We start from the raw sequence: 21,257 nt of genomic DNA on the forward strand, positions 1-21,257 counted from the left end.
GAAGGTGAGAGTTGAGTCACTTTGGCTGGTACCAGCTCAGCAATTCCAGCTCGTCCCCAGAGAGTATCTGAAGGCACGCAGGGAGAAATAATGCTTGGGGTTAAAAATAGACGCTGACAATAGGAAGGGAGGACTGGAAAAGCTCTGTGTCAGGGGAGATGGACAGAGGCAGCGGGATTGTGCACTGTAGAGCTGGCTTTAATGGGTTAGACCGGAATTAAATTGCATTTGCGCTTGCCATAACGTGGAGCGGATTTCACCCTTGGGCTTGGAGATGTCAGCCCGGGGACAGTGCCTCTGCTCTTCAGGGTCTTGCAAGAGTTTGTTAGTGAGGCTGATGTTGGGGCCAGGGCTGGGGGAAGAAAGCAGCTCATTAAATCCAACTTGTTCGAGGAGGACAGGTGGGACATGGCTTTGGCAGAGGAGAGCCTGGCATGGGGTGGACATGTTCCAGCTCTCCTGGCATGTTTAGGACTGATCTGGAGAGGGATGCACTTAAACTCCATCCGCTTCATTGCCAGCTGGTTTGTGCAGTTGTGCTGATGCCCAAGGTTGGGCTGTCCCAGTGCCATCAGTAGCTGCTTTGCTGGGAGCAGGGTGTTCAGGGTGCTGCTTGGCCGGGGATGGCGGCAGTGCCGAGGGCAGGGTGCTGAGCAGTGCAGGACTACATTCTGCAACCCTTGCCCAAGGCTTTTGTTAAAGCTCATTAAATCCATCTGTGGTTACCGGAGCCTGACCAGAAAGCCCAGTCTCCAGTGGAGGCTGGGCAGCCCGAGTCCCTGTCCTCATGGTGGGGACACAGCCAGCGCCATCCCCCCGGGGCAGCCGCCAAGCAGCGGGCGGGAGGAGATGGGGTCACAGCTCCCGCTGGAGCGGGACCAGGAGCGATTCCGGCTTCTCTCTTAGTTTAAAGCCTTTTTCTTTCTCTCCTGTTTTCTTTTACTCTGGCAGCCCGCTCGGGCCTCTCTGCCGCGCGAGATGCTGTGAGTACAATAGGGCTGCGAGGTGGGGCGGGAGGGTGGAAGGAGATGAAAGGGGAAAAGTAAAATTGAAGCATGTCTGGAAGGGCATTTTGATGTAAATGGGACTTTTTGATAGACTTTGAGAGACACCGGCAGAAAGGGCACTGGCCCCCTTCAGCGTGCTGAGCTCCGGCCTCAGCTCTTTCATTTACTCAGGAAAAGGGCATTTTTTTTACCTCCTGCTGGGTGCACCCATGGTTCCTACTGGTCCTCCCGTCTCCATCACCACCACTGGTGTGTGTGGAGCAGCCCCGTGTGCATGTCTTAATGAAATCAAACAAGTGAGAGCCCGGTTCAGAATGTGAAAGTAGTCGCTGAACCTCCGGAAAGGGAGGTGGCTTCTTGCAGCCCGAGTGGGCAAACCATAGGTGGCCGGGAGGGCACAGCTTCATCCCACCGTCCTCCCCCCAGCAGCTCCCACAAACCTTTCCCTTCCCTAGGGAGGGAGCGTTTGATCCACTCTTGTCCTTTTGATCCCAGCCCTTGTCCTTGGCACTATCTCGGCAGCTCTCCTGCGTTCATGGAGATGTGGCCTCACCGTGAGTCATCCTCCTTCCTTTCTGCTGCTTTTTTTATTTTTCCCTTTTCTTTCTCCTAAGAGAGCACTTATTAAAAGGAAGCAGCATACTCATCCAGGAAACAAGAGCACAATAAACACACAGCGTTTATAGTTTAAAAGGCATCTCCGTTGTGATTATCACTGCTGATTTGACAAGCTGGGGGTGAAAGGCAGCTGTGGAGGGATGGGGATGCTCAGGGGTCCCTGACCCCGATGGGGAGCAATGGGGAGCCCTTGGGGGGTCACCGGTCTCCTGTCACCTTCCCATGTGCTTGCATGCTTCTGCTTGGCAGCTGCTGACCCTGCCAAGGCGAGAGGAGGAGAAATGAGGACAACACTGCTCCCCGGAGAGCAGTCTGACAGGTCGGGGGGCTGGGAGGAGAGAACCGGGAAGGTCGGTCGGAGCTGGTGTCCGCGTCCCCGTGCCGTCGCAGGCGATGGGTAGCCCATAGAGAAGACCTGTCACTTCTCATCTCCGTGTTGTCGGCTGAGCCCGTGGCTGAGCTCGTGTCCTCCCTGCACCTCCCCACTGCTGCATTTACGTTCCTTGGGTTGTTGTCTTGCACGTTGGCAGTCTGAAAATTTACTGGTGATATAAAACCGTCAAAAACCCAAAGTCGGTAAAAATGGCAAGGCAATTGCAGGGAAACTTGTTTCTTCTTCTGACAAACTTCTGAGTCAGTCCTTTAATCTCTAATCTAGGTTTATGGTCATCTTTATTGAAATGCTGGGCTCTGTGAAGAGTTGACATGTATGACCATCATAAACCAGGAGTTATGGGAGCCCAAAATTGCCTTGATGGTCCAAGTGTCTGCAGGAAGCGTTTTTAAAATCTGTAATTGGGATTTATTGGCCATTGTGGCTGAAACTGTCAAGAGAAAATAAAATAATCAGCTTGGGACTTCCCCCCCCCCGCTTTGGTATTTGGCTCCTTCCACATACGTTTAAATCATTTCGTGTCTTGACTACATGCTTAATGGCTTTCTAACTTGGAGGCTGTGGGTGAGAGAAGAGAATGGTTGGTGCTGGGTGCCTTGGCTCCCATGCCTGGCTCTCTGTGTCCCCCCATCCCTGCACGCTCTCCTGACTCCCTGTCCACCCCATTCTGGACAGGTGAACATCTGCTTGGTACACCACGGTGTGTGGTACTCATGGGCATCTCCATGGCCGTAGAGGATGTGGGTATGGGGGATATGGCTCAACATGCATGTCTGGAGGAGGCATCTCAGGTGGCTTCTTGCCTGGGGTATCTCGGTCCAAAGAACGACACTTGATTTTTGAGGTCATTTTGTTGTTGTTAAAGATGTACGTAACAGGAAGCATATGCTGTGGAAGGGCGTCCTCCTTGTGTCGGTCAGGAAAGGGAGTAGAGATGCTCCTTGTTTGCGCTTCTGGGAAATGGAGCCTGCCAGGACCTTTATCACTCAAACTGTCATTTTCCATGGAGTTACAACAGTACTGAGACTAGTGCAGGAGGCCAACACCGCAGCTTTTCTACAAGACAACTAATCTATGCCAGAGCTGCAGAGGAGGCTGTGCTGCTCCAGCGTGGTGTGGGTGATGCTGAGCTGCCTACCCTCTGCTGTGACTGCAGGAGCTCGGCGTCAGAGCAGACACTGTGGCCCGTATCTTCTCTTTGTGAAGGACCTTGGAGTTAAACTCTTGAGTTTTCTTTTTTGGATAAGCTAACCAACCCCTTCCCCCCACCTTTTTTTCCCTGGTCTTTGAATCCCTTCTGTGCTTTGCTGTTGTCCTCGTCCAGGCTATGTGTGCACCTAATTGCTCTCAATGGTGCCCGGCATTTCCCTCCCATCCCAGGCTCCTGGCATCTAGGGACAAAGCTGACCCAGCCCCGAGCATCTTCCTGGCCCGTCCCTGTTATCTGCTGTTGCCAGTTTGCTCTCCAGTAACCCGTGACCACAAGCAACACCCAACAATGCCAGGTCCTGAGTTAGCCTGGAATAGTCTGCTCAGGTTGATAAATACCTCTGGTTCTGTTTAGTTTAACAAATACCTTCTTTAATGGCAAAGCTTTTTGTTAAGCTTTCTCATATTATCATCACGCTTAATCATGCGGGGTGACTTCTGAAAGTACTTTTTTTAAATGCCACTTTTTATCCAGATTTTAAAATTGAAATTCATTTTTTATCCAGAGGCAGGATATAAATGACTCTACTAAAATTAGATTAATCCTAATAAGAATGTCAGTTATCATTTCTGAATACATCATTTTTTTTTTTTTTTTTTTTTTTTTTTAATTTTACACGCCTCTTTAGCTATAATTGCCAGTGTAATTTCTTACATAGACATGGTGTGTCCTCACGGTTGACAGAAATACTTAATGCAATGTCGACACCGCAGTAAGTTCCAAATTAGTGCGTCGCAGTCACTGCAAATGTTTTGAACTTTCTCCTTAATAAGTTAGAAAAGAAAAAGCACCTGAAATGCAAAGCAGGACTAAAATGTACTTGTTGGAGTAAAGCCGGGTGGTTGGAGGAGCTCTTCAGAAGAGCCTCTCATGAGCTGGGACAGGGAGGCAGAAAGGGAAGGGAGAGCTGGGGGCCAGGAAGGTGATTTGGGGTCCAGCGAGTGAGGGCAGGCTGCGGAGTTGTGCTGAGTCCTGCCTGGGTCCCGAGGGCTGCAGGGCAGGACCGGGGCCATTCTGCAGCAGTGCCTCTGCTCCCTTGGCATTTATTTAAGGTCTGTTAAACAAACCCTCTTTCCTGGTGGATGCTCTGAATCCATTGCTGGCCACGTGTACAAGGTGGGTGTTTGATCTCTGTTTGCTTTCACGCCTCCAGTCACTTCCAGTGCTTTGGGGAGCGGGTTGGAAGCGAGCGTGCCACCCAGGCTGCAGCTGTCCACAAACATCTGCCCTCTGCAAACATCTGCCTGCGTCCTCTCAGTGCCCTGAGCCACTCCTGGCCCTGTGCAGTGTGCGCGGGGATGCTGGGGGGCAGTGGGGTGTCCATGCCATGCCTGGAGTGGGGCAGATCCCGCTGCTGTCAGCATCCCTGCGCACACAGCGGGCGTTTTGCAATAACATTACAATACAAGGGTTAGCAGCATCAGCCCTCTCTGGCATGGTGGCACCCTTGGAATGTGTCCCCAGCCCCGTGGCACAGCGTGGTGGAGCAAGGACCGCAGCCAGGAATGCCTGAGCTAGCGGGATTTTGGGGCAAGGCTCTGGGGAGCCGCATCTGGCAGTGAAGTGGAGGGGGAGGAAGTGGTTCGGGGCAGACTTTGGTCTCTCCTGCGGCATCTCGTCAGCTTTCTTCCATGCATGTGGGTGGCAAGTCGGAGGTTTTCGTCCTGGGGGGGGAGGATTGTGAATGTTCCCCATCCTCAGGCAATTGGAAACTGCTGTGTACTGGGCCAGGGCTGGGAGCACAGCGGCAGCCTGGGTGCTCTGCCCTCCTCCTCCCCAGGCCCAAGGACTGGTTTATTTTTAGATCTAAAACCTGAGCTTCCCTTAGCACTTTCTTAAAGCTCCTGCTGGGGGCAGGGGCTGGGGACATCCCTGGGGAAGGAGCTTGGAGAACAGCACCAGTTCTGAGACCTCTGGATCTGGCAGCATCTGTGACACCCAAGACAGCAGTGGGCTTTCTGGTTCTTCTCCTGTTCCCTGCAGGAGGCTGTACATTTTGTGAAGTTAAGCCGTACATGTATCTGGCCTAAAAATAAAAGCAAGTACGAGCCAGATCTCTTTCAGCAGGAGGAGAGGTTTAAACCTGACACTCTTGTGTTGTGCTGGCCTCTCTCCCAGCTCCTTTCTCAGCTGCCGCTGTGCCAACCAGCCCTGAACTGGGTAAACTGGGAGTAGTGGAGGGGCAGGCAGGAGGGAGAACGGGGATCCCAGTCTCTTACAGTAGTGAGAGCCTTTAGGAGGGTCTTTGTCTTTTATGCAGGCTGTAGATACAGAGAAAATTTGGGCTTTTGTGTTGGAATGCAACCTCTCAGTAAAGAGGGAATGTGAACAGCACTAGGCAGAAGTTCTAGGGAGAAAGGGGTAGATTTCTTCCCTGCTGAGTGACATCCAGGAGCATGGCCGAAGCTAGAGGCTGGATTCATGACTCTCACAGAGCTTGCTCACCAGGTTTTGGTCATCACTCATAGTCTGTGTGCAGGAGGACAAGGAGGGGTGAAGGGAGAAATAATCTTTTGAGGTCTTATGACTCATTTTTAGCTTTTTCTCCTAGACCTAAACCAGACCCAGCCACCCCCGTGGTGTGGGGCTGAAGGTCCTGTCCAGCCAAGTGCGGCCTGAGGATGATAGGGCTGACTCAGAGGTGAGGAATACTGGGTGACCTGGTTACTGGGGCAGTTACTGCAGGGCCGCGGTGGACGGCTGTTGGGGTGGTTGTACGCATGCACTTCGTTCTGATGGGGCGGTTAAGAAGGCCTTAATGAGTTCTAAGGCTGGCTGCAGCCGGGTGAGTTCCCGGTAATGACACGAGGGCTGAGGGATGGTGATTTGCAGCTGCCTGGGAAGATGGCAGCTTCCAGACTGAGCCAGGATGACAGAACTCGTTTGGCCACATCTGGGAGCCGGGAGATCAAAGGGCCTAGCAGTGAGTCACGGCGGCGCGGCCAGGGGTGACGCTGCTCCCCGGGGACCGCGGGGCTGGCGGAACCCGGGAGACCTGTTGGTGCAGGGCAGGGCATCCCGCAGCCAGGCTGCGGGTAACCATCCACGGGGATTTCTCCTCTCCCTGCCCAGTTCCTAATGCTGGGATTAATCCTTCAAACCGCAGCATTGCTTCCCCAGGGCGAGCCTCAGACCCTGCTCGCAAGTGGGGGTTGGTGCCATCACCCAGCCCTTGGTGGGATCTCCAGGGATGGAAGCACGGGCACTAGCACACCTTAGGGGGCTGCTGGGTGCCAGGGAAGTAGCTGAAGCTGGGAAGCCCCCACTGCTGCTGCACCCTGGGGGACGTGTGGGCTTCCTTTTTGTCGAAAAATGGGTGAGATTGGTTGATCCTCTCCTTTACTTCAGAGACAACCGTATGGCCACGTGTAGTGTGAAGTGGGGAGCTGAGGGGGTTTGGGGACCTCTCCTGTGCCCCTGGGGATGCAGCAGCAGCAACTTGCAGTATTGTGTTTCTAGGTTGGGGTGCAGGAGCATGCCCAGCCACCATCCCATGTGGAGAGGGGGCTGTTTTGGGATTGTAGAGTGCAGGGTTAACCAGGGTGTCAGGTACTGGGGTGTAGGGAGGAAGGGACTTCCTCTCGCCCAAGGGCTAACCACAGGCTGTAACTTCATCTCTTGGCTGTTTGCTTTCAGTTCTTCATTTTTCCAACTGAGCTGGAAAAGTGAGAGGTGGGAAGGGCAGGGGGGGTCTTCGAAAAACACTGGGGTTGGTATCAGGTCTGGTGGGCTGAGCCCCCCGTCCCCATATCCCTTGTGCCCCCCAAACCCTCATGGTGGAGGGCTGCAGTTTTGCCTCCTTTCTGTCCTGGCAGGGGATTAATCTGCATGACAATCAGCGGGGCTTGGCGGGGAGGTCTTGCTCTTGGGTTCCTTGGGCATATTCCTGCCGCTTTCCCTTCCAAGTGGGCGCCCAGCCGCCGCCGCGTCCCCTGCCAAAGTAATTCTTTGCTTTGGAACCAGGAGGCGAAATCTCCGCTGTCTTATTTCGGAGGGGTCAGGGAAGGAGTGGGAACCCCGCTGATCCAACCTTGTTCCCTTTTAACCTGCCTCTCCCCCGCTTCCCCTCTCAGCCCCCCGTCCTCCGGATGAGCGGGGCTGCAGCCAGGGCACGAGCATCCAAACCGAATCAAAGCTGAAAAGCACACGAGGCTGAGCGGGGAACCTGATCTGCTTCCGCTGGATCATTTAATACCTGCAGCATCCTGCGCTCAGGCTTTGGGTTCATGCCGCTTCTTGTGCCGTCTGGCTTTTGCAGTGCCTGCTGGGGTGCTGGGCTCTGCTTTCCCATTTCCTCAGGGATCTGGGGTGGGTTTATGGAGGGGGTATGGTGGTTGCAGCTGCAGCATCCAGCTGCCAACCTCTGGACAGGCAGCTGTGCTGGGGAGCAGCGGTGCAGGCAGGCAGAAGGTGAGCGCTCGCTGCCTGCGCCTCGGCCCCGCCGCCGCTGCCCGCGCCTCATTGTCTCACTTCTCTCTCCATTCCTACGCCAATTAAAGAGCCGTGTTGCCATTCATGGCCCTTATGGTTTTGTTCAGTTGTCTGTCAGCTCTTGTCAAGCCCTGTCCCCTTCCCCTCCCCCGTTTTCAAAAACAAAACCCCTGACAAACCCCCCTTTGAATCCCCTCTTACCTCACTCCCAGCGTGGGGCCCCATTGACGGGAGATGCCGGCGGCAGCGGCGGGGAGACCGCTCCCCACGCCGCCTTTGTGGGCTGCCGGCAGTCCCCCCCGGACTCCGGCCTCCCCGCTTCTTGACAGCATTAATTAGGTAACTCGGTCCGTCTTATTTCTCTGAGGGGAGGTGCGGGGCGATATTACTTGAGGGAGAAAATATGGCTTTTTTTTTTTTTTCCTCTTTATGTTTTGGCCAAGCCCTTGGTTCCATCGCTGGCGGAGTTGCTTATTGTGCTGAAAAATAATGAGCTTGCAGGGGTGCGTGTGGGGCGGGGGGTGAGCCCAGGGGACCCCCAGTGCTCCTTATTGTACCCAAATAGGGTCTGCATCCCATGGGCTGGTGCTGATGGGAGCTGGGGGTCCCCAGGGCCACATGCCACCGGCTGTGGAGAGTGCTGCAGGTGGCAGCAGCAGCCTGCGCCAGGGCTCTGGCCCCAATTAAATCTGCTTCAAACTCCCTCAATTACCAGCATTTTTCTTTTTGTAACTCCCCCTCACAGGCTTTGGATTAATATGGTTTGTTTACATGGTTTGAGTGCAGCATCTGAGCGCATGGGGTGCTGCGCAGAGGTGGCAAGATGAAACAGCATGTGGTTCTATGTGGCCTGTGAGCCTTCCTCCTCTTCTTCCTCCTCCCTGGGGCATTGGGGTGGTCAGTAGCCATCCCCTTAGGTGGTGGACAAGCATGGGGATATATCCTGCCCGAGCCCAAGAGGGGTTAAAAGAAAACATTCATCTTTTGGTGGGTGCTGCCACCCGCCTTTGGCAGCGCTCATCCCCAGTGTGGAGGTGATCTGGGGGTCCCCTGTCATCCCCCACCATGTGTACGCAGCTTCTCCAGCCACGGGGCAGGCAGTGCGCACCCAGGCAAGGTGCTGGAGGTAATCAAAGCCCCGAGATCCCCATCCTGATTGAGTGGATGTATTGACAGCGAGCAGGGGGCACTCAGCAGCTCGAGGGCTGGAGCAGGAGCTCCGCTCCGGTGATCCCAGCATGATAGGCCTTATGCTGGTGGCTTCTGTAGTGGCTCTGCTATCGCCGGTGCATGCTTTAGCCTCTGCAGGACAAAGCCCAAAGCCACCCAGCCTCTACTGGGTGTTTGTGGGCAGCTGATGGGCCGTGGTTGGGATGGGACAGGAGGAGATATGGTTGGAAATGTGGTCCTTGCCATGGGAGGGGACAGCAGAGCTTTCCTCCTACCCGGCTGGGTGCTTTGGTGTCCACCTGAGTTCTGTGGGCCTCTGTTGCCTGTCCTCCTTGGGACTGGTGGGGGGAGTCTGGGGCTCGGCTGCTCTCTGGCAGCGTGTACCTCTGCCATGCTGTAATTAGAGGATGGCTCAAGGAGAAAGCCCTTCCCGCAGCCCTGCTCTGAGTCACTGGGGCCGGCCCTGGCGGCTGTGGGGACGGGGATGTCACTGCTGCGGTGGCAGCCGCCAGCCATGGACACCAAGGTGTGGCAGCACCCTGCAGCACCTGTGCCTCCTTTCCTGAAGCCTGGCTGCTGACCTGTTCCCTGCATTACCTTCAATGGCTGGAGCCCTCTTGTGCTGGGTGTCTTCTTCGTTGGTGATAACCATGGTGTAACCGCTGCTGGAACTGGTCCCAAAGCCCCTGGGAGCAGTGTGGGCTTCTGGGCTCAGCAGCTGGTGCACAGGCAGAGCAGACCTGTGGGGATTGTCCTTTCTCTCCCCTGGTGACCTACTAGCTGTTCCTCATCTGACTTGTGCTGCTGTGGCACCCGGTGCAGGGACGGTACAAGCAAAACCTGTACAGAGGTACTGTGTTGCTGCTGCTTGGTGGGTGGCTTTTTTGGCTGAAGAACACCTCCAGTAATGGAAACCATTGCTGGGTGGTGAAGGGGGTGGAGTTCTGAGTCAGCCCTTGCCCAGTGTTGTTCTGGATTCCTTCTCCCTGGAGAAGGGGTCTGGACTGGAGGAAGGGAGAGTAGACCCTTCTGCAGGCTGCAGGTTTGCAGTTGTAACCTGGGTCCTCCTCCTGGCTTCGTGTTGCAGAAAGACACTGCAGTTGTATGTTTTTGTAGTAAAATAGGTTCCGTCTGGTCGTTCTCCATCTGCTAAGTACAACTGGGCTGTCGCCCTTTACATTCTGTAAGGGTTTAGTCTTCAGGGTTACAGCAATGACTGTGCAACTTCTGAACAGAGCTCGAGGAGCCATGGTGTGATCTGTCCTGCTTCCCACCTGGGATGGGCAGCTCTGCACAGGGTAGATGATATGTTCTCTTTGGCCTTCAGTGATTAAAGCTGGTTAAGGAGAGAGACAGCATGAAGCATGCTGTATGTGAGGCTCATGGTTACTGAGCCTCCGTGCGAAGCGTTGGAGTGGCCTCCCGGCATTGCCAAAGCCACCGGCTTCCCTGTGGAGGGAGGCTGGGAGCCAAGCTGGGGCTGGCGCTTGAGCATGGACTTGCCTGCGCTGTCTCAAGCCTCGCACCTCTTTCTGGGCAGAGGGAAGGGTATTTTGGTTTCATTTCCCCCTTGCAGTTGGTGTTTCCTTGCCTTAATTTGAACCCTGGCTTGACCATGACCTGGAGTTGATCACGGTGCAGAGCTTACTGGGGTGCTGTGCCGGCGGTGCGCCGGCTTGAGCATCATTTAACTTCATCTCAGAAAATGGCATCCTTGGCACCCGGGGGTGTGTGTGTGTGTCACTTTTGGGTGGGTGGGTGCTTTTACCAGCTTGTGACAAGCCTCACAGCTGGCATTAAAGCAACAAAGGGATTTTGGGGCGCAGTGGCGTTAGAAAATGGCATCCTGGTGGTGGGGGGGCCAGGGTGCGGGTTGCCATGGCGACCCGTTTATGCCTCACTGATGTGTCGTGTAAATCCGTTTGGAAACGAGAAGGGCCTTTTGTCTTTGGGAGGGTTGAATGGGCCTCATTAAACCTGAGATGTGGAAAAAGGGCCTTAGAGTGCGTCTGGGAGGGGGACCGGACGGGATGGCCGCAGGGGCTCAGCAGAGGCAATTCCCCCGGCCCGGGGACAGGGGGATGACGAGGAGCTGGGAGAGGCTGGAAGGTGCCATTGTGAATAGCTGAAAAATATCTCTTTGAGCAGTGGAGGCCAAAGGGCTGAAGGAGATAAGACGCTTCTTTTTTTTCAGAAAGAGTTACCTGAAATTGCCGGGTTCTGTGCTCCCCACCTCGGCTCCGAAAGGATGCAGCAGAAATAGAAGAGGTCTGCAGAAGGGCAGTGAAAATAATTATACGTAGATTAGCAGGGGGAAAAAAAAGATCGAAGGCTCTTTTTAAAGGAGACTAATAATAGCAGAGCACATAAAAGAAGTGGGATCTAAAAGTGTGGGGATTTGCGTGCTCCTATTTACCCTCCTTTGTGGTGATGAGTAACTCGACTGAACAAGCGAGAAGGCGACAGATACAGATGGGAGGCAGAGGAGAGCAGGGAACCTTTTTATTCAAGTTGTAATTAACTTCCTTCCACGGGATGTCTTTGTTCCCAAGAATGTAACGGGAGTTGAAAAGGAGAAAGGGTCCTGTGCTTCCAGGTGCCGTCACTGCTCCAGGAAGGGGCTGTGGATGCTGCTGGTGTACTGGGATGAGGTGCGTCCTTGGGTTAAGTGCATAATTCCTCTGTTTTAATTGTCCTTGGCTCTTGAGAGGTGAAGTGAGTTGGGTGGTGGGCTGCAGTGTCTGGCAGGGCTGGCCGGGGACCCCCACAGATGTACCCAGCCCTGCCCCATCCCTGTGAAATGGGATGTCTCGTGCTCTGGGCTGAAGCTCACAGGGACTGTGCTGTTGTCCCTGTCCTATGATGCTGTTTGGCTTCAGCCACAGAGCTGTGAAGGTACCACCCAAGTAACGGCCCAGTGTTTGCTACCAACCCCTCGATGTCTCTTGCTTAGTGAAAATACAGGTTTGGCGAATGCCAGGGTGTCACTGGAGGAGCTTTGGAGTGACTGTGAGCTCTGGAGGGACCCTCAGATGGCTGGAGTGTGACCTGGCTCTGCGGCATCGGGGCATCTGGAGGACTCCTCCATGGACAGGACTGATTTCTTCTAGCTGATAGCCAAGTGTTCTGGGTAGAGAGAGTCTCCTGTGCCTGGGTAGCTACTGTGGAACTGTGGTGCTGTGTCCCAGAAAAGGGAAAAGAATGAGGCAGGGAGAGGCAGACGTTTAATTTTGTGTGCAGCTGAGCATGGGCAAAACTCTCGCAGCTTTCAGAAGGGTTTCTCAGGAGTATGCACCCAGCTTGTATATGGAATTTTGGCTTTTTCACTGGATCTCTTCAGCTTGCAGAGCTGTTTCCCATCCCTTTTCTGAGGTGGTTCCCAGCTGGTGGGAGCTGCAGCGGCTCATGGAAGCTGTGGTCTTGCTGGTGGGACCTGTGTGCTCTGTCTGGAGAGCTGTGCCAACATGGTCTTCGGCTACCCAGACACCACAAAGACACAGGTCTCCTGCATACTAGAAAATGCCATATGGACCTTGGTTATTGCTGCCCTCCTCTTGCAGTGCCTCGCTCTGCCGGGCATTGTCAGCCTTCCTGCAGCCTTCGCTGCCAGAAGTAGATGTTCTCCTTGGAAGATACAGCTATTTTTGGATTTCTTTGAAGAAAACAGCGTTTAGCATATGTCATCTTGTATGTATGTCAGCATTAATGCTTTAGAGCATCTTCTCTGAGGAGGAGACTGTTGTTAAATGTTGTTCTGTTTTCTGTTTCTGCAAAGCCTGAAACAAGGTGAGGTGCATCATGTTTCTTGTGGGGAAAGGTGATGCTGCCCCAAAGATTTTATAGTTCATGTGGTGCAAGGAGTGCCTGTGTTTGGGGGAGAGGTTGTTGGAAAGTGTGTCAGCTCATTCTTTTTTAAGAGTCATATTTTCAAGCAATTTACTAGTCATGTTCTCCCTGAGGAAGAGCTGAAGGACTCTAGCTTGTTTGTAAAGGTGCTGGATGCTGTATCTGCAGGACACTTGTGTTTGCAGCTATTACTGCGAACGTGTTAGCATTGCCCGTGTTTAACTGTGACCCAGTCTGCTAGCCTGTGCATGCCCACATGGAGAAGAGGAGCCTGCTTGGTGTGTGTGTGTGCGTGTGGAGGAGAAAGGTATCATGCCCAGCAGGAGTCCTGAGCTTGCTCTGACCAAACCTGCATGGCTTTCCTTCTTACCCCATGTTCCCAGGCTTGTTGAGCCTCTACCAGTGGTGGGATGGAGCAGGTCATTGCTGTGCGATGTGCTGGCTTGCAGGAACCCCAGTGCTGCCAGAGCTCTGTGATGTGGCTGGTGTCCTTTGGGACAGCCCAGGAAGCCATGGGCTTGTGATCCGGCTGGCAGGGGGTTTGCCGGGAGCCCTGCCACCCTTCCTTGTGGCTGCTCCTCAGAGCCAAAGTGTGAGTGTCTCGGCTGCTGGTAGAAGGGCGGCATCTCTCTGCCTGTGGTTGCATCAGGGGTTCCCAGTCATTCTCAGTGTGCAGAGCTGTTAGGTGGATCTGTGCCTGGCCATTGAACCAAAGACAACCCAAAGGACTGGGTTGAACTAAAGGAGCAGCTGGCACTGTGGGGCTGGTCGGTGCTCACCCAGGGAACGTGCTGGTGCTATAGTGTGGCTTCATCTCCTGCCTAGGCACAGCCTGGGGACACCAGGCTGCAATCCCTCCCTGGATCCTAAGCAGCCCTGCTGCGTGTTTCAAGGGATTATCATCTTTTACTGCCTCATTCCTCTTCCTCTCCCCCAAACCAGCTCTGAAATGCCAGGGCGGCCGACTCTGACACTGGACACTGTCTGAGCCCATGGCCCTTCCAGCAGGTCCCATTTGTAGCCCCTGGATCATTCCATCAGATCCCACTGGTGCTTTTTGGATCCCTGCGGGCAGACTAACCCTCCATGCTGACAAGCTGCCGGGCCCACAGGGGTTGGGGGTCCCTGCCAGCGGCCTCCCCACTAGGGGCAGGGGAGCGGCTGCTCTTTAATCCTGTCTGTGCTCCGGCATCCCGGCATCCCGCTGCCAACAGAGCTCCCCTTGTTTACCCAACTCGGAGGAATCGGTTTACAAGGCTCACAAATACCCTTTTCACCTTTCCCATCAGAAAACACCTCCCAAAACAATGAGGAAATTGGACGCTGCCACCTGATCGCTCCCAAGGAACCTGCGGGGCTGGGAGCTGGGGGCCGAGATGTGGCAGTTGGGATGCCTGACTGGAATGGGATGCTCTTCAGCAGCCAGCACAGCTCTGCGGGTGGGCAGCCACAGGTGCCACCCAAAAAGCACCTTGAAGGGCTTTAAGTGATGAAGTTGCCCACAACAGAGTGGAGGCCAGAGCCCCCAGCACGCAGTGCTCAGCTGGATGCTGTTTACAGCACAGGCAAAAAAAATAGTGTTTTTTAAACTTTAATGGCTGTAGTTAGTCTTTCCCACCACCTTTGCCACCAGGAGAAAGGATGCTGAGATGTTATCTGTGAGCTGCTAACTGGCGGTAGCACCAAGGCTAAATAAATAAAGCCGGAGCCACCATCCTCCTCCCAAGTGGTGGGAGAGGTAGAAGTGGGTGCCGGGTGTGGTTGGGGTGCTGGGTGCCTGCTCGTGGCCTTCTGCAGCCAGGCTCCAGTGCACACTGTACAGGATCAGCCTCAGAAGCGCTGGGTCAGACTATTTTCAGCATTAAGGTTGAGTTGAATTATGATTTTTCTTTGTTTCCCTCCCTGCCTTAAAACAGGGAAATCAAACTGTAGTGTATGGAGGATAGAGCAGATTCCCCCCCCAGAATGACAGCATGTGCTCTGAGGGCATGATGAGTTTCCCTCTTAATTTAAAAGGAGATCTATTCATTCTTCCCAGTTAAAGTAAAATTAAAGACGTGTCCTTGTAAAGACAAGTCAAGAGTAATTCTTTTTTGCCTTCAACAGTCCTTCTCAAGTAATATTTCTCATACCCGGAACTTGCTGTAATACTGTGTATGCGCAAGTTGCAACAGTTTTTGAATGCTGTTCTTGTGATAAATGTTGCTTTGCGCCTTTTGTATTTTAAAGTATAATTTTGTGGAGGCCTCTCGCATGATGAGAACTGTTGTCTGTCTTCGATGGTCATCACAAGCTGTTGCTTGCGACAAAGCACAGTTTTAGGGGAGGGAAAAATCTGGATGTGTGGTTAGGAGCTCAACAAGCAGTGAGGGGGGTTCGAAGGCGTACTCTTCAGGGGCTTATCTCCACCGCTCGTGCTGCCTGACCTCTCTTCATCTTCAGAGAAGAGAGGGAGGACACTAAGGGGGAAATGGAGGAGGAGAAATCAGGGAAATTGGAGGGCAAAGGGTATAGTGTGTGTGTGTGGGCAGGAATGTGGCTGGCAGGGAGCGGCAGTCGGAGGGAGCACCCCCAAAAACCCCATGCAACACTGCATGCGGTGAACGGCTGCTGCTTTGGCTGGTAGCTCTGTCTTGCTCGATGTTCGTGTAGGAGATCTGGAAAATGTTCCTGGGCTAATTCCCAGGCAGAAGCTTGTGTGCTTCTGAAGCTGAAACCAAGCGTTCCTAGAAGAAATTAATCTTGTCATTTTACCCTTGAAACAAATAAAACAAACAGAGGCCTGCTCTGTGAATTTTCTAAGAGGAAGAGAAGTGCCAGCAGGATGTGGTGCTGGGATGTTCTCAGCTCCCTTGATTGCTTTATGGCCTCTCCTCTCATTATAAAATCAGCTTGACCCAATCCCAGACAGCCGTGCCGGCAGCTCAGGCTGGTGTCACATGGACTGGTTGGTTTGCTGGTGTTGGCCAAGGCTTTGGCCAAGGAGGTGTGATAGGTCCTTCTGGTATGAAGATGGGGGACAGATAGGAGCCTTCTCCTCCTGCTCCGGCGTTGCAAGACATCTGCTTGGCTTGTTTGTGGCTTCCTGTTTGGCATCTTCTGGGCAGGAGGGAGCTGGCAGGGGCCGGAGGAGGGATTTTGAGTCACTTGGGAGTCCTGTGCCAGAAAGCCTCTGACTCAGCCCAGCCGTGGAGAAACGAGTGTGGGATCCAGCTGCCTCTCGGGGTGGGAACCCGTGAGCGAGCGTGCAAGTGTTCACTTGCACTGCATGTCTGCGGCCCGGCGCGGGGTGGGGAGGCTGAGCAAGGGGAGGGAGGGGCAGGGGCTCCTTTGCATCTCCTGCTGCACGGCTCCTGGGATTGCGTCAGGGCTCCGGCTGTGGGTGGGGGAAGCCTTTATCGCTCCCTCCCAAGGTTTGGAAGTGCTGTGCTGGCCAGGGGCCAGCTGACCTACTTGGTAGCGTTCAGGCAAAGCATGGCTCGGCTGTCGGCAGCACCAGGGATGGAGCCATGGTGCAGCATCCCACCTGCGCAGGCCCTGTACGGGTTACATTTCCTATTCTTCCATGAGGCTGCTGCATCCCTTCTTCCAGCAGTCATATCTTCAACACAACTTACTTGCTCCCCACAAGCTTGTGTGGCAAAGGCTCAGCCACTGCAGTGGTGGTGCCGGGGCTGGGATGATCCCACAGTGCCGTTCTGGGTACCGCAGGGAGGATGGGGCAGACAACCCACTGGAATTCAGCTCCCACATTCAGAGCAGTGTGGGTGAAGGGGACTCTTCCCGCTGTGCCTTGCCTCCTCTCCTGGGGCTGAGTGAGGGTGACCTGGTGAGCTGGTGGAGAGGTGCAGCTGATGTCTGTCTGTCTCTGTCCTGGCCGTCCCTCCCGCTGTTAGAGCTGGCACCGAGCTCTGGAGCCCTTGCCAAGGGCATCGGGGTGTGTGTGGGCTCCGGCTCCGCCTGCTGCCTCCCAGCCCAGTCGTTCGGCGTGTGGATCTGCTGCGGCTCCTGCAGCCAGAGGCCTGGAACCTGGGCTGCTCAGGCAATGGTTTCAGCTCTGTGGCTTCTTGCTAAGACTTGTACCAGAGCCACAGAGCAGGTTGGTCTTGTGCGTTTGATCTTCCTTCCGTGGTGCCTGCAGCCGGAGCAGCTTGCTGGGGAGAGAAGGTGTCCTGTCCCCCCATCTGACTGAAGGGGTAGGATGGGGCAAGGTCCCAGCCATGTCAGAGTGGGAAGAGAAAGCTGCCAACATGCAGCCTGCTGAGGCACACGCTTCATTTTTCGCCATGCCCAAATTACGTGAGGGAGTTGCAGCAGAGATAACTTTGCAGGAGCATCCATTCCCACCTTATCTTCCATCAAGAATGCGTTATGTTGCCTACATCAAAGTAGATGATCTGCTGCTTCCCTCCTTGTTGCCCTAATACTCTACTTCACACTGAAAAAAAATTATTCAGATTATTGCTCCACAATAATGAAATCTGAATGCTAATTATCAGCATATTGCCTTCCTTCCCTTTGCAATGCCCTGCCTTCCAGCCCCAAATAGCTTTCCTCCCTCCTTGCTCCTCTCCATCCGGTCCTCCCACGCTCCTGGGCACGCCGTTGAGCCTGGCTTGGTAGAAGTTGTCCTGCAGGATGCTTCCCTCCCTTCCATTTAAGGACAGGAATTCCTCAAGGAGCCGGGGCGTGGAAGGGATCCCTCCCTGCGCCCCATTGTCAGGACTTCTCCCCATGCCTAATTATTGCCTGTCCCTGCAGGAAGCTCCTTGCCTGGCCGTCGGGCAGAGCCGCGGTGTCTCCATGCTGCCCGCTCTGCAGCCTTTTGTGGGAAGACTCCATTCCCTTCTGGGTGCCAGGCTTGGGTCTGGGAAGGGTGCTCACCCTTATCATGGCAGGAGGGATGTGGAGTGGGACTGAACCAATCGAGCCCCTGGTTTTCTCGGTGGGAGCCTTGCACTGGCTCCTTGCGCGTGCGGTGGTGGTGAAGGAAAAGGAGCTTTATTTTGGTGTCAAAGACATTTTGCAGAGGTATAACAGCAGAGTTTAAGTACGAAATAAATGATGTGAAAGCAGGGCTGTACATGGGGTGGGAAAGGCTGGTGTGGCCACTGTGGCCTGTGCTAGAGCATGTGGCTAACCTCTTGCCCTCCTCTCTTCCAGGTTCGTGACTGGGAAGGGGCTGGTCATCTACCCGGAGATTGGGGATAAACTGGACATTATCTGCCCCAAGGCGGAGCCGTCCAAGCCTTACGAGTACTACAAGCTGTACCTGGTGAAGAAGGACCAGGCAGATGCCTGCAGCACCGTCATGGACCCCAACGTGCTGGTGACGTGCAACCGGCCCGAGCAGGAGATCCGCTTCACCATCAAGTTTCAGGAGTTCAGCCCTAACTACATGGGCCTGGAATTCAAGCGGCAGCAGGATTACTTCATCACATGTGAGTCGCTCTCCTCTTCCTCGCCGCTGACCCTGACTCGGGGGGGCCGCGGGGGCCTGGAGAGTGTCGCCAGGCGCTTGTTTGCGACTTGGCTGGTGCAAAGAGGTGACACGTATGGAAAGTATTTCCAGCCGGATGGGAGAAGGGGTTGGAATGTGTTGCTGGCTGAACGGAACGGTCACCGGCCCGTATCTGGCTGCTGTGCTGTGTCCGCGGCCGTGCCCGCAGCATCGGTCCTGGCAAGGAGGGGCAGCGTGTGTCTGGGGCACCATCACACTCAGAGCTGATTTTTTGCTGTCATCTTTGCTGGAGGTGTTGCAGGGCATTTCTGGTAGGGCTTTGCCTTGGGGCTGGGGAGCTCCTGGTGCTGCAGTTGGGATCAGGAGAAATGGTGACCAACGAGGTGCTTGTGCTCCTCGCTGGTGCTGGCTCTGAGAGCAGCCCAGCAGTTGTAAGCTGCCAGTGGTGCCCAATGCTTGCTGTGGTCTAAATGGCTGTAAAATTCTGCATCCTGGTCTGATCCTCTTGTTTCTTGGTGCAACACGTCTTTATGGAGGGGTGAGAGAAGGTCTGAATTTTCTTGGAGCCTGTGGTCCATGCGTGCAGGGGGATGTATCTGCCTGTGCTGGCTCTGTTGTGGATAGAGTACGGACTCTGGGCAGCTTGGCCATCCCTCGGCCCCAAGTCTAGCAGCACTGGCCTCACTTTTCCCTGTTTGTCTTCTTCTCAAGCTCACTGTTTCCCTTGTGAACCTGCCTTAGAGCAGCCTGCAAAGGACACGGTGGCTCATCTCTGCCCTCGCTATCACATGCCACAGGCTCACCGGTGAGCAGCCCAGTGCAGAGGTCACAGCCCGCATGGGAAGCGAGCACTGAGCCGTGGGAGCTGGTGCTTCTCAGTCAGTAAACAGTGTATTTTTAGCCTGAAATCCCTGCTCTCAGAGGGGGGTGGTGAGGGTGTTTGCAGGCAGCTGGGGCAGGAGGTGCTCTGCCATAGTGCAGTGACCTGGTGATGCTCCCAGCCTGGATTTCCCCAGCGAGCACTCCCTGGGGCTGCCTGTAGTTTTGCTGCAGAATAGTTTGAGTATACCTGGTGCACTGCAAGCGACAGGTCAGCGCTGAGCCCACCCTTGGTGGTGAATTTTGCTTAGTGCTTCCTAACGCTTGGCCGAGCACAGGGTGGTGACGAAGGGGCTCTGGGCACCGCATGGCTGTAGGAGGGGTGAGGACCTGGTGCAAGAACCTGCTCAGCCTGCTCTGCGTGGCCATGGTGCCGGCACAGACCGCGGGCTGCACCGGGTTGAGTCACCCCTTGGCAGGGCCGGTCTCTCCCAAGAGTTGCCCTCACTCGGTCACCTTCACTGTCTGGCTTTGGAGCCATCTGCCCGGTGTCACTCAGAGGGCACAGGTGGGGTCACCAGCTTTGGGGGCGCAGGGGACCCTGGCTGCAAGCCCAAGCACCCCGGAGATGGGCTGGGGATGCTAAAAGCCCCAGCACAGCTCCCCAGCAGGCTCTGATCTCCTGTAACGTGAATAACCATGGCTGGCACCAGCCTGGCGGCTCTGGGGCCCCAAAAGGTCAGCCCTTCTGCTGTCCCTCAGCTGAGGCAAGGCTTAATTCAGTGGCAAGCTTTCCCTGTGCTGGGCAGAGAGTGTGGAGAGGGGCTAAAAGCACAGCCATGAGTCTGCCTTTTGTATGTCAGGCAAACATCTTCAAGCACTTGGTCAGCAGCTTCTCCGTGCTCAGGGGTCAAGTTCAAGCAGCGCCATGGTGCTAATGAGGGCTGAAAGCAGGGTCCCACCTCCCACCCCTTTGGTAGATCCCATGGGACCCACAGGCTGCAAAGAGCCCCCAAAGACAAATACATTCCCCAGAACGAGCTCAGGAGCCTAACAAAGCGCCGGGGAGGAGAAACGTGGGGTCCCTCGCATTGCAATGCGAGTCTGGCAGGAAAGTGCAGGCAAAGGGATTTACCAGGTTCTGAATTGCACAAGTTTGAAGGAGCTGCTTTGCATTTGACACGAAAGCTCTTGCTTAAGTTAAATCAACCTCCCGTAGCTTTCGGTGGCATTTTCACAAGCGGCCGACGGCGCGCTGCCGCGTACAAACGCAGCTCCCCAAGGGCCTCCATGGCTTTGAGCCGGTGCCAGCTCCCGTCCAATGCTGCCAGCACACCTGGGTCACTATTGCTCCGGCTTGCTGCAGCTCCGATGGGATGCTCAGCCGGGATTTTGCAAGCTGCACCGTGCCAGCTTTGCCGTCAGAGGTTTGGCCAAAGCTTTTAAACTCATTGCGTTTTTGCCCAATCTTTTTTTTACACAATTCTGCTACCAGTGATGGGAATCTTCTCCTGTATCTAGAAGTTTTCCCTCTATTTGTAAAATCCTGCTTTCTTCCCAGGGCAGGGAGAACTCCCAAGACACTACCATAAAATCCTATTTATCCTCTTGTTTCCCAATCCCAGTCTCCAGTTGCAGCATCTCGGAGCCTGTGTAGGGCTGGAACAGGGATATGCAGCAAGCGGGGTGCACAGAGCATCCCTGTGGGGTGCCCCCTCTCTCCTCGGGGAGCCGGCAGTGCCCTCTGCCCCCTCCTTGGACCGTTTCTGACTTTAATTTCTCTTGACTCCTCTGCGCTTTGATGCGAGCCCCCTCGGCGCTGGGAGTGAGCGGCTGTTGCCAGCTGAACTTTGGCCCCTGGGTGGGCCGAGGATGCTCCTGTGATCTGGCCATACCCTCTGCCGAGCAGCCCCAGGAGCTCTTTCTGCCAAGAAAGAAAATAGCCAAAAAAACAAAGTCAAAAGTCTCCTGAGCAGACCACCCACACGTTGTCCTTTTTTTTTTCTTTTTCCTTTTTTTTTTCCCTTTTTTTTTTCCCTTTCCCCTCCCTTTCCCCAAGCTTTGCCTTGACACACAAAAGGGTTTTTTCTTCCTTTTCATTTGCCGGCAGCCCTAAGCCGGGGAAGCGATGCTGCAGCAGAGGGGAGCGGGGCAGCAGCAGGACATGTGCTGCTTGGCCCCTGCTTTCCCCAAGCAGGGAAAACCTCCCTGCCGGAGCCAGGGGCTTCCCGGGGTCCCTCCCCATTCAGAGCTGCTCCTCGCTCTTGCCTTGGATATGCCAAGCCTTGTTTAAGGCCACTT

The 21,257-nt window shown here is 54.7% G+C and overlaps 1 protein-coding gene across 1 annotated transcript in view; it reads left to right on the top strand.

The window, feature by feature from the left end:
- Nucleotides 1-21,257, top strand: part of EFNB1 (ephrin B1) — a 53,745-nt gene that overhangs the window by 12,236 nt on the left and 20,252 nt on the right. The window contains exon 2 of the mRNA XM_030497538.1: nt 17,840-18,117. Coding sequence (XP_030353398.1) covers nt 17,840-18,117 — 278 coding nt within the window. The remainder of the gene's footprint in view (nt 1-17,839; nt 18,118-21,257) is intronic.

This window comes from Strigops habroptila, chromosome 9 (genome assembly GCF_004027225.2).
Source record: "Strigops habroptila isolate Jane chromosome 9, bStrHab1.2.pri, whole genome shotgun sequence".
Lineage (NCBI taxonomy): Eukaryota > Metazoa > Chordata > Aves > Psittaciformes > Psittacidae > Strigops > Strigops habroptila.